Raw genomic sequence first — 16,102 nt, 5'->3', positions numbered from 1 at the left:
GCGCATGTCTGTCACTGTCAGTTTTGCTTTAAAGGTCCCGTATTATGCTAATTTTCAGGTTCATGCTTGTATTTTGTGTTTCTACTAGAACATGTTAACATGCTGTAATGTAAAAAAAAAAACCTATTTTCCTCATACTGTCTGCCTGAATATGCCTGTATTCACCCTCTGTCTGAAACGCTCCGTTTCAGTGCATTTTGACAGAATTGCAACAGAATTGCGTTGCTAGGCAACAGCTTGGGTCCATGTGTACTTCCTGTCAGCTGATGACATTCACATACACTGCAACCAGGAATAAACTGGGACACACTTAGAACGATTACGTTTAAATCTGTGTAAAGGGTCTAAATATTGTATATTCGTGACATCGTGACAGCTTGTTTCAAATGCAGAGTTTCTGAATACAGGCTGTGTGTATTTCTGTGTGGATTGAATGTTTCGGCTGGTGGGCGGTGCTTGGTATTTCCTCAACTGATCTCAACATGGCTGCAGGGTCACAAACTTTCTCATTTTAAAGCTAAACAGTACACTACAAGATGTTTCTGAAAACATTTCAGGTGAGAAATAGGTATTACAGTAACAGAATATTGATTCATATTTGATCAGCGCTGCCTAGTTTGACTATTTCATCGGAGTTCACTGACAGCTGCCTCCGTTGAAATAATGTGATTGGCCAAAGTCTCCTGTCACAGGCTAGATTTTTTTTAAAGCCTGAAAACAGAGCCATGATGAAGTGCAGAAGTCTAGTTTTCTCTCAGAACACTTGAATTACAATATGCTGAAAGGTTATTATGGAATTTTTGCCCAATGATGCCAAAACAATCTGCCTACTGAAGGTTTAACATGTAGTGCAAATATAGCTACACAAAGTACAAGTCACCACTGTTTAAAAATAAATCTTTATTTCCATACCTCAGGCTCAACAATAACAATCACTTAATAAACCAGTGTGTACTTGGCTGAAAATTGCAATGTTTGATTGTGAGTTATAAGCAGAGTTCTGTTATAAGACTGAAATTGTATTGACAAGATAACAAAATAAACTGGATCAGACACGTAATGGACAAACAAGCATGCACACACACACTAAACTCCATTCCAACCAGCCCTGCAGCTAAACCTAAAATACACCGAGATTAACATCGAGTAGGATCTAGTGTCTCCGAGTGTCATAAACGGATAATGTTGGATTTTGACGACCAACTAAACAGCCTCGTTCAGTGTGACAAATTGATGTGCTCACAACTCTTGCACTCTTTATACTGAAATGAAACACTCTTAAGGCACTGGATGTTTGGTTTAAGATAATAGTTCCATGTAGTCTGAAGCAGAAGCTATATCTCTCTCTCTCTCTCTCACACACACACACGTACACAGACATGATATACAGAATACACAGGAGACAACTGAACTACTACTGATAACAAGACAAAATACTGTACACTGCACTCAAGTCTTGTGATAAAAGGATAGTGCATTTCACTAATTCATACCACCACAGGTACAGGCTTGTTCTGCTCATTGTTGAGCCATGAGTGGCTGATCAGTATCCAGTTCAGTTGTCAATAACCAAGTAGCTTTTCTCAGATCAGTCTACACACCAATTTACTAATATTACACAAACATTGAATAACATGAGAAGAAAAACACAATTACAGAAAAGGAAACTCGTCTACAGCAGGATAAACAAGTACATTAAGAACCTGGATCAAAAAGAAATCTGTATATACACACGCTTAAGGAAATGTACTACATATAGACATTTACCAAAATCAAGCTTGGTTTTATGCCAAAAGGACTACATTCGTCTGAAGCCCTAATGCATCCAATCAAAACTGATGACGCAGGCAATGTAACAGAATCAAGTCTAGACACTGGCCAAGGCATCAACCATCAAATCGCTACGTTAAATCAGCAAGAGGCCACAAAATTCTATTGTGGAAGAAAATCCGATTTCTCTTCCTGAGGTTCCTCACATCATCCAATATGTTTTAATAATTCACATGCTAGTCACCAGTTAAGGACACCTTATTCTTCAAGATCTACCATCCTACTCTAAAAACCTTTCCTGAAACTGAAAAGACAGAACCAGCCAGGCCTGAAATAAAAGTTAGCCATCAAACCCAGTAATCTTGCTGTGAGAGACACACACCAGCATTAAGGACATCTGATAAAACACAGAGACAGTCTTTCTGCTCCTGCTCACGTCTAACAACCCTCAGCAACAGTAGGTTATTTGGCTGAAAACTATGAGTTTTCATGCTCTACAATTTTTACAAGACATACATATTTGCACAGGAGTTAAATCACTGATTAAATCCTGCCACAACGACAAAATAAGCAGATCTACTCTAGTAAGAATACAGGGCTCATTTCAAATGTTAGTAGTACTGATGTAATTCTGCATCACAAAGACAACTACTGCGAAAACATTGAAGGATTATAAACATTACACGACTCAATGGTCTGAAATCCATGTCATATTCGCTAGCATCATTTGGAAATAATTTCTACATAAATAATTTAAATTCTTCAAAACATTGCTACTCAAAGTTCAAACCTGTAGTTAATCACACACCCCACTGTTTCTATTATTCTGCCGGGGATTCAACATCTTCCATTTCATACAGTATATAATCATATATCCTTGATTTCAATGCAAAACAAATTAGATAAAAAAGCTCAAGATGAATCACCTGCCAACAATAACCGCTCAGAGAGAAATCAAATGTGCCTCATTCGTCATTTTGGAGGTTGACAGCGCTTACTAAATGTTAGAATACCTTATATTTAAAAGTAACAAGATCCCTCTTTCTCCCTCTTAAACACACACACACACACACACACACACACACACACTACAGATTCAGCCCATTTATGGAGGCATCTTTTGGGAACATCATGTTAATATTACTTTAAGCAAAGTATGTTTTTTCAAGTCAGCAGATTATATGTATTATCCAAAAAAGGGATATCTATTTACAGTCTTTCTAAATAATTTCAGGTCTGCAACAATATTTGGATTCTTTGAAAAAGTATGCCAAATGAAATATATTCTGTCTATTTACATATATATAAATTTCTGTTTTAGTTCATGATTTATAGGTTCCTTTTTCTTCAGTTATTTTGGTGACCGTGGGGGAATGTTTTGTTCTTTGCCACTGTGTCTGGCTCCCCGGTGTGGGGAAAACGGTTTGCCAGTATTCAGGCCTCTCTGATGGTCCCGAGCCTTCAGCCCTGCGGATCGGACTTGGCCGTTCGCTCCTCTGAAGGAGCGTAACGGTTGACGAGGAGGGCGGCCGTCTCTGGGTTTGTCTGCTTTGTCTGTAGTGCGCCTGGAGTTGGGCCGAGGCTCCTCAACCCTGTTGACCTTGAGCTCTTGCAGGGGTTGGCTGGCTGAGCAGGCGGGAGAGGAGGGAGAGGGCGTCTGTGCTGGTGGCGGCTCCTTGGCCATCCTCTGGCACACCTCTGCATAGCTGAGCTTTCTTTCCCCCTGGTAAGAGAATAATGGGTGAAAGTTTTAAATCAAGATGTAAAATAAATGATTAAGAAACAAAAAGAAATTCATCACATGCGTAATTAACACAAAAAACACTTGAAGACCATATAAAATAGTCCATCATTAACACAGTGACCATTAGGATCAATGGCAGAGAAATGGATAATGCTGCAGTGGTAGTTTGAGAAGTTGCTTTGTACATCTGACTTGTACATAATTGAACAGAATCACAATACCAGCCACACGCTGTCACGGCTGGTAACAAAGCACAGTCTAAGGGAGTCTCGGATTGATGTATGAATCAACAGGGAGCTATAAGATGATGTTGCTGCCAGCTAATGTGGCACCCATGATGAGAAGGCAGGCCTTACCAGGTCCGATGTTGGAGATGTTGGAGTTTGGGGAGATGGAGAAGGTGCTTCTGTGGAGACAGACTGGTTGCAGGTGGTGGGAGCCGCTTCAGAGGCTGTTGGGGAGGCAGCCTGCAAGGGGATTTCTTCCTTTGGAGTAGGAGGTTCAGCCTTATCCTCTTCTTTCACTGGAGGAGAAACACTAAAATCGACATAAAAAGTTTAAGATATGTCATTTTAAATTCATAATAAATGTATTTGCCCTTTTTATTTACAGACATTTTATTAGCTTGAAGTACACTTTACCTTGGTGGTACCACTGTGAGCGGCGTCACAGGAGCAAGCTTAGCAACTGGGGTCACAGAATCTGGCTTTTTTAAAGCATCTTCAGAGACGTTTGTGTGTCGGGTCTTGTTAACGTCTTGGCTCGTAGGCTGAAATAATCAAGAATTTAAAATGATGTGCATTTATACAACTGTTACTTAAATGCTGCTTACAAGACTCTCCACAGTAAAAAAGTATCAAAGAGGACAAGATTTTTACCTTGTTGGTCACCTTTATGCCACGCACAACATCAGAAAGGCGCATCTCTGGCATAGTTTCTCCCCGCGTGCTGACCACAGATCCCGGCAAAGGAGGGAAATTGGAAGCTGCCAGGTCAAACTTTGGTGGAGGAGGCACCTCCATCACAGGAACGGGCCTCTGTAATTTTCATTACAGTTTAAGCGTAAATGTGTGAAGCTTACCACAAAAACACGCAACATACGTTATTTAAAAATAAATAAATAAATGGGTAAAAGAGGAAATATACTGACCATGTTATGTTCGTCTTCTCTTTTCCTCCTCATGCCTCTGCTGCTACCTCTCCTACAATGAAGACAGATCGTTTTACATTAGAAGGTTTTACATATGAAAGTTACATTTATATGTAAGAAACATCATCACAAAGAATGCAATGGGTTGCATTTCCTTGGAACTGATTGTGAGCTGTTTCCACTAACTGTTTTAAATCTTGGCAATATAACTTTGAGAGGTGCACAGAAAGTACAGGACAAGATACAAAAACAGAAAATTATTCACAACACATAACACAAGCCTCAATGTGTATTAACCTGTCACATTTTGGTTGTAAATCTCCATATTGAGTGTAGGGGTAGGCAACTTTAGATGCGGCATGTGGTAGCTCAACCAAAGATTGGCTAGTACTCGTTGCCTTCTTGGCAGAATTTGTTAAGTTTATTGAAGATGAACAAGATTGGTGGAAGGTTGGTAGGGTTAATGATTACAACTCAGATGTGGATGTTTTCATAAGGATGGCAGTCTTGTTATAGTGTTCTCATATATTATCACAATGTTCTGGGAAAAACTTTTTTGGCTGGACCGCAGAGGGCCAACCCTTCAAAGGTATTGAAGTCTGTCACTGAGTGACTGACTGACAGTGATGAAGTTACACGATTCGTTGGCCGAGTGTTGGAGTTTCTTGATTAGCTGTTGCACTTTGAAAATAAAAAGGCAGGGAACAGTCCTTTACGCAAATGAGCTCGTCCAGCGCAACGCGTCTGGCTCACCAAACATGGACCAAGTTGTCAAACTAGGTGATCTAGTTCTAAAATGAAACGAGATTCAGCAGTGGCATAGCCTATTTCTCGCTTAAAATGTCTTCAGAAGTAGATTTTGGTGGATTGTTTAAATGGAATAACAAGTTTACGAGCAGACCGCCATGTTGTTTCCAGTCCACTAGTGTCCTCATCGAACCTGGTGGACATGTACCTCTGGATTTAACATTATAGACATGACCACTGACAATTTGTCCAACAATTTGACCACAAATTCACAGACTGACCATATACGGCCGAGCCATATACTCAGTTTTAACCTCTTGTTTAAAAATGTTGCTATGCATGTTGTCTATATGAATGGAAGAAAATTACAGATCTATTGGAGATTTAAATTTTGTTGTGGTGTCATAATAAACCTTATTGTTGATATGGCAGACTGGTTAACAAAAAAAAATAATCGAAAAAAAAATAATCATGCACTTCATAACAAAAGGTTGCCGAGCCCTGCCACAGTGTTAATAAGCAGGATAATATTCTCTCACCTGCCACGTGCAGCCCCGCTCAGATATCCACTGGGTATGGTAGCCTGTGGAGAAGTGTCTTTAAGGCTGAAGGAGAGTAGAGGGGTTGTCGCTGAAGTGGTGCCAGTCGGCGTCCCTGATGTCTGGAGGGGCCGTGGACTCAAGCGACCAGTCAGGCTGTCCATCAGGGTCCCCGGGGCCATTGAAGAAGAAGGGGGCACGTCTCCAGGCCTAGGGTGACCCTTAACATGGTTTCTGGGCATACACAAAGGACGCACGTATGTTACTACTGACTACTACCATGAAAAGGCACATTTTGATACTTAAGCCAAATTAATATCCTTTACACGTGCTTAAAATGTGATATATGTTACATGAAAGAGAGTTAATCAAGTCTGAACAGCATTACTATGAATGAGAGTGTTGTCATGTCATGACTTGCACCTACCGGTTCCCGCTCATAGGTTGATGGGTGCTGATGGAGCTTGAGTTTGCTTCGTAGTTCCCAGGACTGCTGTAACCATTCATGAATCCGCTGTGTGGGAAAGGTGCCTAACAGTGGAAAATCAAATTAGACCATAAGCTCTGTAGAAATCTCTCTGGTGCTCTGAACCATAGACAAAATATAAAGATGCGAGCTCCTGTATCCAGCATATTATATATGCACTGTACAATACATCTATATATGGACTGAAGCTGATATCACATTTAATGCAATTTTTTTTTTTTACAAGGCATTCTCAACAATACATTGAGGTTCTTACCAGTGGTGTTTCAAAGTAAGGCATGACGGAAGGGTTCCAGGAGGGAGACACCACGGGGTATACAGGGTACTGCTGCTGAGGGCTGTACGCCTGCTGCATGTAGACCGGGGAGCCATACTGAGCCTGTGGTTGGGCATGCTGATTGTACACACCTGAGTCCACACTGCGGAAGCCGTTCTTACCAAAGAACGTGTTAATGGCCTTAATGCGGGCCTGGGGGGAGAGGGAAACAAGATAATCAGGTATGTTTGCTAAGAGGGAAGATGTGACACCTCCACTGTACCTATGATAAGTAGCGCTGTAGATCTGTCTATCGTCCTTTAGTCCCCTCAGATCTCATAATCTCACGGTCATTAGGTCATACAACACTGCACTGACTAGGGGAAAGAAGGGGGGAGGGAGAGTGAGTGGGTGGGAGAGTAAAAGAGGATGAGGGAAAGTAGAGGTACAGTGTAGAAGCAGAGATACAGCAGATTGATGAGGAGCTACAGATGAAAGGTTCCTCCCAGCCAGCCACAGTGCATATGGGTCCTTCCAAGCGCGATACTGATCATCACTGGGGTTTAGACAGCATTGTTAATACGTCAGAGCCTCATTTGTTTTATCAGGGGCAGACAAGGTCAAATCAAAGTCCAGCTGAAAAAGGATGTATTAGGACCTGAAATGCAAAGGTAAATGTCACATTGTGATAAGAAGGGATATCAAACTGTCTGGAGATATAGGTGTGCAACAGCTCCTTGCTTATCAAGTCGCTGTGCACACAAATCCCAAGGTCACTCTTGAGGCTACAGCCTTGCCAGAGAGTAGAGACGTGACAGCTGACACAACTTGTGTAACACGAGGCTTGCTGGGTTCCAAACTAATGTCTAAAATAGAACCAATAATAAGCAGTGATCCAGCCTGAAATAAAAACTTAACTTAGTAACGTACTAAATAAAGTCAGTGACAGAACTCACCATGATTGGTTTTCCCTGGAAAGTTTTCACTTCCTCTCTTAGGTATCTGTAAGCCTGAGGACAAAAAAGAAAAGAAACAAATATTCACAATACTGTAAAATCAGCATTGTTCCCTTTCAAATGTGAGTAATAAAAGCTTTCTCCCCCCCCTCACTCCCAGAGCACTACTAGTAAGATGTTCAGTGCTCATAATTGTAAACTTGCACATAACAAGATGAAGTTGCTGTAAAAAGGCACACAATTTCTTGAAAGCATCTACCCTTAAAATGCTGCATTTAACAAAGTGAACAGGCTAATCAAGAATTAGCTTATCCAAATCTTGCACCCGCACCAAGGTCATATTAGTCGCCTTTGGTCTCAAAGAATAATGGAACCAGAGCAAATAACAGCCACATCTAATGAGTAGTTATATCATATACGTCAATAGAAAAGTATATATGGCATTGTAATAAAATTATACAGTATTATGTTATTATGCAAGTTGGTAAAAATTTTAAAAAAATGTGGAGACGTACCTGTTGTGCATCCATATCTGACTGCAATGTTATGTACCAGTTGCTGTTGTGTGCAATCTCAACACTTAACACTTTTGGACAGTTTTCACTCTTAAAAAGAGCCTCCACTTCCTGTGAAAGAGATGCAATGCACATATTATACATTTCTCCCTCGAACACTGAACTCCCATCAGGTCACTTTGCAGGCTCTGTGATAATAAATTGTCAATGAGCCATGATATACCCACTACAACAAATTAATCCACAAAGTTTAACATCAAAATACAGTGGGGCAGGTACTGCACATCACTGTCTTTAACTTCTGGTCAGCAGCTTTGTCTGTAAGTATCAGCATGTGGGAGCACCTAGTTGGTAGGATTTACTGTACAGTTAGATGTAGGGACGTCACGAGATCCGATACTTCAGGACCAAGTTGATGCCAAAATTCTTAAAACGTGTCGGTACTCGTTTTTCTACAGTACAGCAGGTACCCTCAGAGCTCGAGACTAACAGTGTAATGGTTCGTGGAATTTCACTGGTTTCAACTACTCCATTTCTGGTATTGTGACATCCCTGGTTAGATGAGTGGCCGGTGCGGAGGAATGTGCTTAGTATGCAGTATGGAGCTTTCTTTACCTCAACTGGTGTAGTCTCTGGCACCTCTCTCAGAATAATGATGCAGCGACTGTGGTTTGGCCGAACCTTCTCTCCGGTTTCATCAACTTGCACCATGGGAGAGCCTGTAACAAAGACACAACCTAAATATAACTGTGTTCACCATTACATTTATTTTTAATATTATTTTTGCTATATCTAATTATATATTTATATATCCAGAGTCATTTATTTATGTATTCATTTATTTTTGATTTTGGCAGGTTCCATTCTCCATAGAAATGTCGTTCAGTGTTTCAGTTTATTTTACTCTTAGTGGTGGTCACTTATTCAACAGGGAACCACCAGAATTAACAACAGCAGGAGACCCTTTATTTCAGACATGCATTTTCACCCCATTCCACTAATGTTATGAAAAGATTTAAGTTCAGAACATTTTAAAGTTGTATCTGGATTCTGTCTGTAAATTTAAGTGTCAGTGAATCTGCAAGCATTTCTCACAAATACAGGCAGAAGAGCAGCAATGGTACCTCGCAATACATCCAGAATGAGGTCCATGTCAGTGGTAAGGGCTTTGATGTCCTCCATGCAAGCAATGGTCCAGATGGGAACAAACTGATCACTGTCCATCTGGGATATCAGGTACAGGTCCTTAGACAGGTTCTCTCTGAAAACACCCAAAACAACATTGGGCAAAAAACGTCATTCAAAATGTCAAAATAATTGAAGTAAATTGAATCAAGGGCTGTTAGACCAGAGATTCATACCTCTAAATGACAGCACTTCAGGTATACTAATATACTTCATTGAGGAAATAGCTGGTTCTATGCAGTATGACACACATCCAAAGGCAATTCAATTATGTATTACTGATGTTTTTGTAGCCGTTTGCACACTGGAAACAGCTGCAATTTTGTGGTATAAAAAAAAGATTGTACATCTCTTCACTACTAACCTAGAAAAGCAGAACTCGAGCTGTTTCTTCAAAGACTCTCTCAGGCTCTCCTCAGACATCGGTTGTTCCTTAGCAGCATCACCATCTATGGCTGATTCGCACGGTGGGTCAAAGACTAAATACCCCAAGTCAGGGTGGTCAGTGCCATTCACAAGGCCCTCTGTCGGTACAGATGCGCAGTCAGCAGTGCTGTCAGGGTATTCAGCATCGTATCCTTTTCCCCCAGAAGAGGGAACGTCTGCGTAACCTGAGATAGTGGAGGCAAGCAGGAACAAAATGTTTGAGAAATAACGGTCATGTTTAGACAACAGCATCTCATGGTCTAAACAAACGTTGTCATGCTTTATCTTTGATCATAACCATGAGGATCAGAGTTACAACAGTTTCCTCAAATGCCACATTTATCTCAGTAACGATCAATAGATACTTATATGTGTCACACATTAAGTATATCCCCATACTTTAGTGATGTACCAGTGCAGTGGGGACAGGAGTTTGGTTTATATTAATGACAAATATACATGAGGTGAAGAAATTCTCTGCACACAGATATGAATAAGCTCATACCGTCGGTCATCTCAGCGAGAGGAGGGCAGGTCAGCGGGCAAGGAGAATCCTCAGTCCCCTCTGGGACGTCAATCTGGTGGGCAGGGATCTCCTGCCACACTTTAGCATTGGGGTTCAAACCTGCTCCGTTTGTGGTAACCTGCAGGATTATAAGAATATACTGTGTTACAGAAAATATGTACAATATTTTGGGTACACTTTACACAGTGTGTTACAAGATACAAGTGCAGTTAGAGCAGGAAGCAGTGTTTTGTTCATCTTCTTGATTTTGAAACAGTCATATTTTACATGGTTGGATGTCATTTTTACATGATGGGATGTAATGTGCTCAGTGTCTGGAGTTCCCTGCCCTGCGACTGATTTCAGTGGAGGGGAGGGACAACAAGAGACATTTTTAAATATAGATCACCATGTGAACGGAGTTGTGTAGTGTGAAATTGTTAAGCAGTGTCTTGTATAAACTACTAATAGGCGAACAGAGCATCTTTCTACTACATAGAACAAATTATCAAATACACACACCTCTTGCTAATCACTGCTTATGTGCATGCTTTCCATGACTGCAAGTCCACCGTTCATACAAGATAACTTGTTTAACATCAGAGATAGAGAAAGACCTTTGAAACAAGAGCAATTTCTACCCAGTAAAATGCCTTGGTTTTGACCAAATGACATGCATCAGATCCATGTCCTACATTTATAAAAAAAAAAGAAAAAGCCATGAGGGAACTCAGGAAAAGATCAGCAACCAATTACTAAATAATGAAGAAGGTATGAAAGCAGTTTTTACATGCTGCAAGTAGAGCTGTCAAAGTTAAAGCGATAACGCATTAATGCAAATTCGTTTTAACACCACGAATTTCTTTGACGCAATCGATCTTCCGGAGGTTGTCTCAGGCTCAGTTTTAATGCTATAGAAGATACTGGCACCGTATGAAACCATATGTACCCTGCGTACCAACCATGTTTGGGAAGCAAAATAACGCTCCAAACTTCAACCATTTTCAAAGCGAACCCTTAACCTCTGACCTCAAGATATGTGAATGAAAATGGGTTCTATGGGTACCCACGAGTCTCCCCTTTACATACATGCCCACTTTATGATAATCACATGCAGTTTGGGGCAAGTCAAGTCAGCACACTGACAGCTGTTGTTGCCTGTTGGGCTCCAGTTTGCCATGTTATGATTTGAGCATATCTTTTTATGCTAAATGCAGTACCTGTGAGGGTTTATGGACAATATTTGTCACTGTGTTGTGTTGTTAATGATTTCAAATAATAAATGTATACATACATTTGCATAAAGCAAGCACATTTGCCCACTCCCATGCTGATATGAGTATTAAATACTTGACAAATCTTCCTTTAAAGTACATTTTGAACAGAAAACAGAAATGTGTGATTAACTTGCAATTACTTTTGCGATTAACTATGGACAATAATACGATTAAATATTTTAATCGATTGACATCCCTGGTTGCAAGACATTTGGGCATTTTTAAGTTACTACTACTCAACAACACACCTCAAAATAACAGCATTTAAGCTCCCACAACATTCAGAACTGACTCCCTTTTACTTACTCAAATATATCACAGCCAATCCTATGAATGAAACTAGTTGATCCGAGATCCCCGTAAACCAGTTTTTCCTTCTTTGAAAAGGCCTCAGCTCTTCTTCTCCTTCACACATACACACACCCAAAACAAACCATCTGACTTTGAGGTTTTCATTGGCTTCCTTATCACTCTCACCTCTCACACAGTCACATGTTACCTTACATGGCGCAAGTCTGCCTCTGAGCTTCCAACTAGTGATGGGAATTCCGGCTCTTTTTAGTGAGCCAGATCATTTGGCTCAGCTCACCAAGAAAAGCCGGCTCTTTCGGCTCCCAAACGGTTCTTCATTTTACCACTTCTGCCTTTTATTGTTTAGCCAAATTTAGCACTGCTTTGACCTATGATTAGTACGTGTGCAGATATATCACTTAAATGATTCAATATAATTATACTAAACCTTATAATTTCCAGAATACCATCATTTTGCATGCTGCTTCGTTTAAGACTGTCACTCATCTTGTCCGCTATTCGCGCACCGCACTCCTCTTTCTTTCTCTCCTTCTCTCTCTCCTGCTCTGTACCTGTAGACGCCAGGCGCTCCGCGCACCCCCACCCCTCCCTGCTTGATGGTAAGATCCTTGTCTGTCATCACCCGATTGGTCGCATGGATGTCATTAACACAACATTCAGTCACAGTCAGTGCATGAGTGCCCGTGGTGCGGAGAAGATCATTCTATCATTCTGCCTTGAATTAAAAAAAAAAAAAAAAAAAAACGGCTCTCAGAGGGGAGCCGGCTCTTATCGTTCACTTAAAAGAGTCGGCTCTTTGAACCGGCTCGTTCGTAACTGACACATCACTACTTCCAACGCGACTAGAAACAAGGCATTTTGTGACCTGTCATTCATTACAAAACCTTTAAGTGTGCTTCAGTCACTGATGCAAAAACCAATACACGAAACTGTAGTCTCATAACATTTCAGTCCAAACCTGTCTTGATATCCAAAAATGTGGCAACAACTCAGCTGTTTGCAGCGAGGCAAAGCAGCGTTGCTCTGGAGGGGGTCGGGAAGAAAAGAGCACATGGTGCCGACGTGCCCGCACAACCATATGCGACCATATGCAAACAAATATCTTTAATTAAAAAGAGCTGGATGCAAAACGTTTGAGCTTTAATTGATTAACCAAATCATCATTGTTCCCCCTTGCAAAGTTGGCGTCTCTGCAGCGTACTGCCATGACCTTTATAACGTTAAGTAGCTAGTTAGCTAACATCTAACACTAATCACGTGTAGTAGTCGTTACACATGAACGGTAAAAAGAAAATTAACTCCACATTTAGAACAACTTGTAATGGAGTGTCCGTTTCCCCCTGTTCATAATACTGGTAAACACGTGTTGACTCCATTAATAGCTGCTGTTAGCTAACTAGCTTAACTTTACCAGCACGACCAGTTAGAACCGGCCTTTACTTTACACTCCTAAAACCTGAGCTTGTATTTGTTTGACAAGGTTTGAAAGTTAACACACGATTAACTGTCCGTGTATATGATAAAAATCAGAGAATGATTAATTAACACGCTTTAATAAGTGTAAAAGTTACTACAAAAAGCAGTAAAGCAGTTTTGATCGAGTCAAACTGGAAGGACGCAAACAGGTTGTTAAGCTAGCGTGTCCTCTCTCTCTCCCAGGCCCCAAACACTCACCATGCTGCTGCTGCTTCAGTCCTCGTCTTCTTCTTCTTAGTGTCGTTGTTTTAATTTAACTTCTTTATTCTTCGTGGAGGCTTTATTCTAGATATGTTGGTATTTATTAGAGTGTATCCGTCGTCGTAACTACGGTCTCCCAGGTAACGATATTCGAACGTGCTCCAGCTCCAACGGTTGCGTCCGCGTGGACCTCAACTTCTTCTAATTTATAACACTAACAGCTGTTTTCACTGTTTCTTAAGAAGCGTTTCCCATTTGACGACTTAAAGCTCAGTTCCTCATCCCCGCAGGTTCAGCTTCATCCAGCATGTGACAGCAGCTGCGTCCTCTGTCTGTCTGTCTGCACCGTAACGTCTAAACAACAGGCTGCTGCTCTCTACCGCCCGGTAACTATGCTATGCTAACACACCGCAGCGTAGCAACGCCTGCGTGTGACCCCTAGGAGAGAGGACAGAGCCACGGCTACCGGAGCAGAGGGCGATGCGCTTATTATGAGACCTGGGAATAACACACACAGCTGGTTGACACTGAATTATGTTTTAGCTGACATTACAAACAAAACGAGTTATTATTACTGGCTGCTCTCACTAAGATGGGTGGATATGACAAGACAAGGTGTAAAGTTTGGGATTGATAAGTACTCCGGAGCCTCATGCGGCTCTTTAGCTCCTCTCCAGTGGCTCCCTGTGGATTTTTAAAAATGGAAATGAATAACTGTTTTTTGTTTACATTTTCATTTTTATTTATCATTGTTTTAGGTCTATGGTACGACGGTACAACGGAGTATTAGGGCCACATTGAGGAAAAAAAATAAATCTGAGATTTCGAGAATAAAGTCATAATATTACGAGAATAAAGTCATAGGTTTATGAGAAAAAAAATTGTAATATTATTAGAATAAAGTCATGTTTATGAGAAAAAAAGTTGTAATATTATGAGAATAAAGTCATAAGTTTATGAGAAAAAAAGTTGTAATATTATGAGAATAAAGTCATAAGTTTATGGGAAAAAAAGTTGTAATATTATGAGAATAAAGTCATAAGTTTATGGGAAAAAAAGTTGTAATATTATGGGAAAAAAAGTTGTAATATTATGTAAATAAAGTCATAAGTTTATGAGAAAAAAAGTTGTAATATTATTAGAATAAAGTCATAAGTTTAAGAGAAAAACGTCATAGTATTATGAGAATAAAGTCATAATATTATAAAGTAGTAATCTTACGTGTTATTTTCTTTTTTCTCGTAAAGTTATGACTTTATTCTTGTAATATTACGAGAATAAAAGTTGTAATGTTATTTAAATAAAGCCACAAGTTTATGAGAAAAAAAGTTGTAATATTATTAGAATAAAGTCATAAGTTTAAGAGAAAAACGTCATAGTATTATGAGAATAAAGTCATATTATATAGTAATTTTACGTGTTATTTTCTTTTTTATCGTAAAGTTATGACTTTATTCTTGTAATATTACGATTTTTTTCTCGTAAAGTTCTGACTTTATTCTCGTAATTTTACAACTTTTTGTCTCGTAAAGTTATGACTTTATTCTCGTAATATTACGACTTTTTTTCTCGTAAAGTTATGACTTTATTCTCATATTACAACTTTTTTCTCGTAATATTATGACTTCATTCTGGAAATCTCAGGGTTTTTTCCCCTCAATGTGGCCCTAATACTCCGTAGTACATTGTCACTTATGCCCTCACTGCATTAGACTTATAAACTATATACTTAGACTATAAACTGTGTTACCTTCATCACAATGCTCAGTTTTTTTTTTATTATTTTACCTAAAATGGCTCTTTTGATAGTAAAGGTTGCCGACCCCTGTACTAACCTGACCTTACATCAGACCTAGACTGAAAGAAAATATGGTGCCAACCTTCTAAATATCTATAAATAAGGAAGGAAGTGACTTTTCAAATGATTCATCACTTTTATCCCTCCAAGGTATTTCTACAACGATATTTTAAAAAAGAAATTGTTGTGGACTGCTCATTTTGTCAACTGGTTGCAGAAGATTTATGTCATCTATTTTGGTTTTGTCCCCAAACATTTGCACTTTTATTTCCCAATATATTAATTCAGATATAAATTTTCCCTCTCCTATGAAAATTTATTTTTTGGCTTCTTTTCTTACCCTTCTGCCAAAGCATATCAATATCATATTATTAATTTGATCTTATTACTTGCAAAAATCTCATATTCATAAATCTAAATTTTCCAATCATAAACCATCCTTTTTTCCATCTTTGAAAATGAACTCAGTCAATACATGGCTTCAATCTTATACTCTAAAAATAGAAAGGCTACCAAAACCACACATCTATGTACAATGTATAACATTTTTATGAATTGATTTATGTTCTCTGTCAGTGCTTTGATTCCATGGAGCTGACCTTTTGGATATAAAATGTCAGCATTTCATTTTATCCTATTAGACATTTGTGTAAAATTCTGTCATAATTAGCATAAAATTCTTGAGTTAGGGCCAAAAATGTGTTGTGTGAGGTCACAGTGACCTTCGACCACCAACCTGTCCAGGTGGACATTTGTGC

General features: G+C 39.6%; 1 protein-coding gene across 1 annotated transcript; it reads right to left on the bottom strand.

The window, feature by feature from the left end:
* Window positions 1–880: 880 nt before the first annotated feature.
* larp4ab (La ribonucleoprotein 4Ab) lies at window positions 881–14,014 on the bottom strand. Its single transcript, XM_037773983.1, has 15 exons — window positions 13,544–14,014; window positions 10,281–10,419; window positions 9,714–9,960; window positions 9,289–9,425; window positions 8,780–8,883; window positions 8,165–8,275; window positions 7,650–7,703; window positions 6,694–6,906; window positions 6,378–6,481; window positions 5,951–6,184; window positions 4,665–4,716; window positions 4,393–4,551; window positions 4,156–4,283; window positions 3,871–4,051; window positions 881–3,493 (listed from the first exon to the last, which is right to left on the bottom strand). Exons 1-15 carry the CDS (start codon window positions 13,544–13,546, stop codon window positions 3,122–3,124), a joined length of 2,238 nt encoding a protein of 745 aa, XP_037629911.1. The 5' UTR covers window positions 13,547–14,014; the 3' UTR covers window positions 881–3,121.
* Window positions 14,015–16,102: the final 2,088 nt, after the last annotated feature.

This window comes from Sebastes umbrosus, chromosome 1 (genome assembly GCF_015220745.1).
Source record: "Sebastes umbrosus isolate fSebUmb1 chromosome 1, fSebUmb1.pri, whole genome shotgun sequence".
Lineage (NCBI taxonomy): Eukaryota > Metazoa > Chordata > Actinopteri > Perciformes > Sebastidae > Sebastes > Sebastes umbrosus.
This window is presented reverse-complemented; position numbering and strand designations above follow the sequence as displayed.

Coding starts and splice junctions, on each gene's coding strand:
- larp4ab (XM_037773983.1), bottom strand. Junction 7,704..8,164: donor CAGATATGGATGCACAACAG/GTACGTCTCCAC, acceptor TTTTGTCCTCAG/GCTTACAGATACCTAAGAGA. Junction 4,552..4,664: donor GAGAAGACGAACATAACATG/GTCAGTATATTT, acceptor TGAAAATTACAG/AGGCCCGTTCCTGTGATGGA.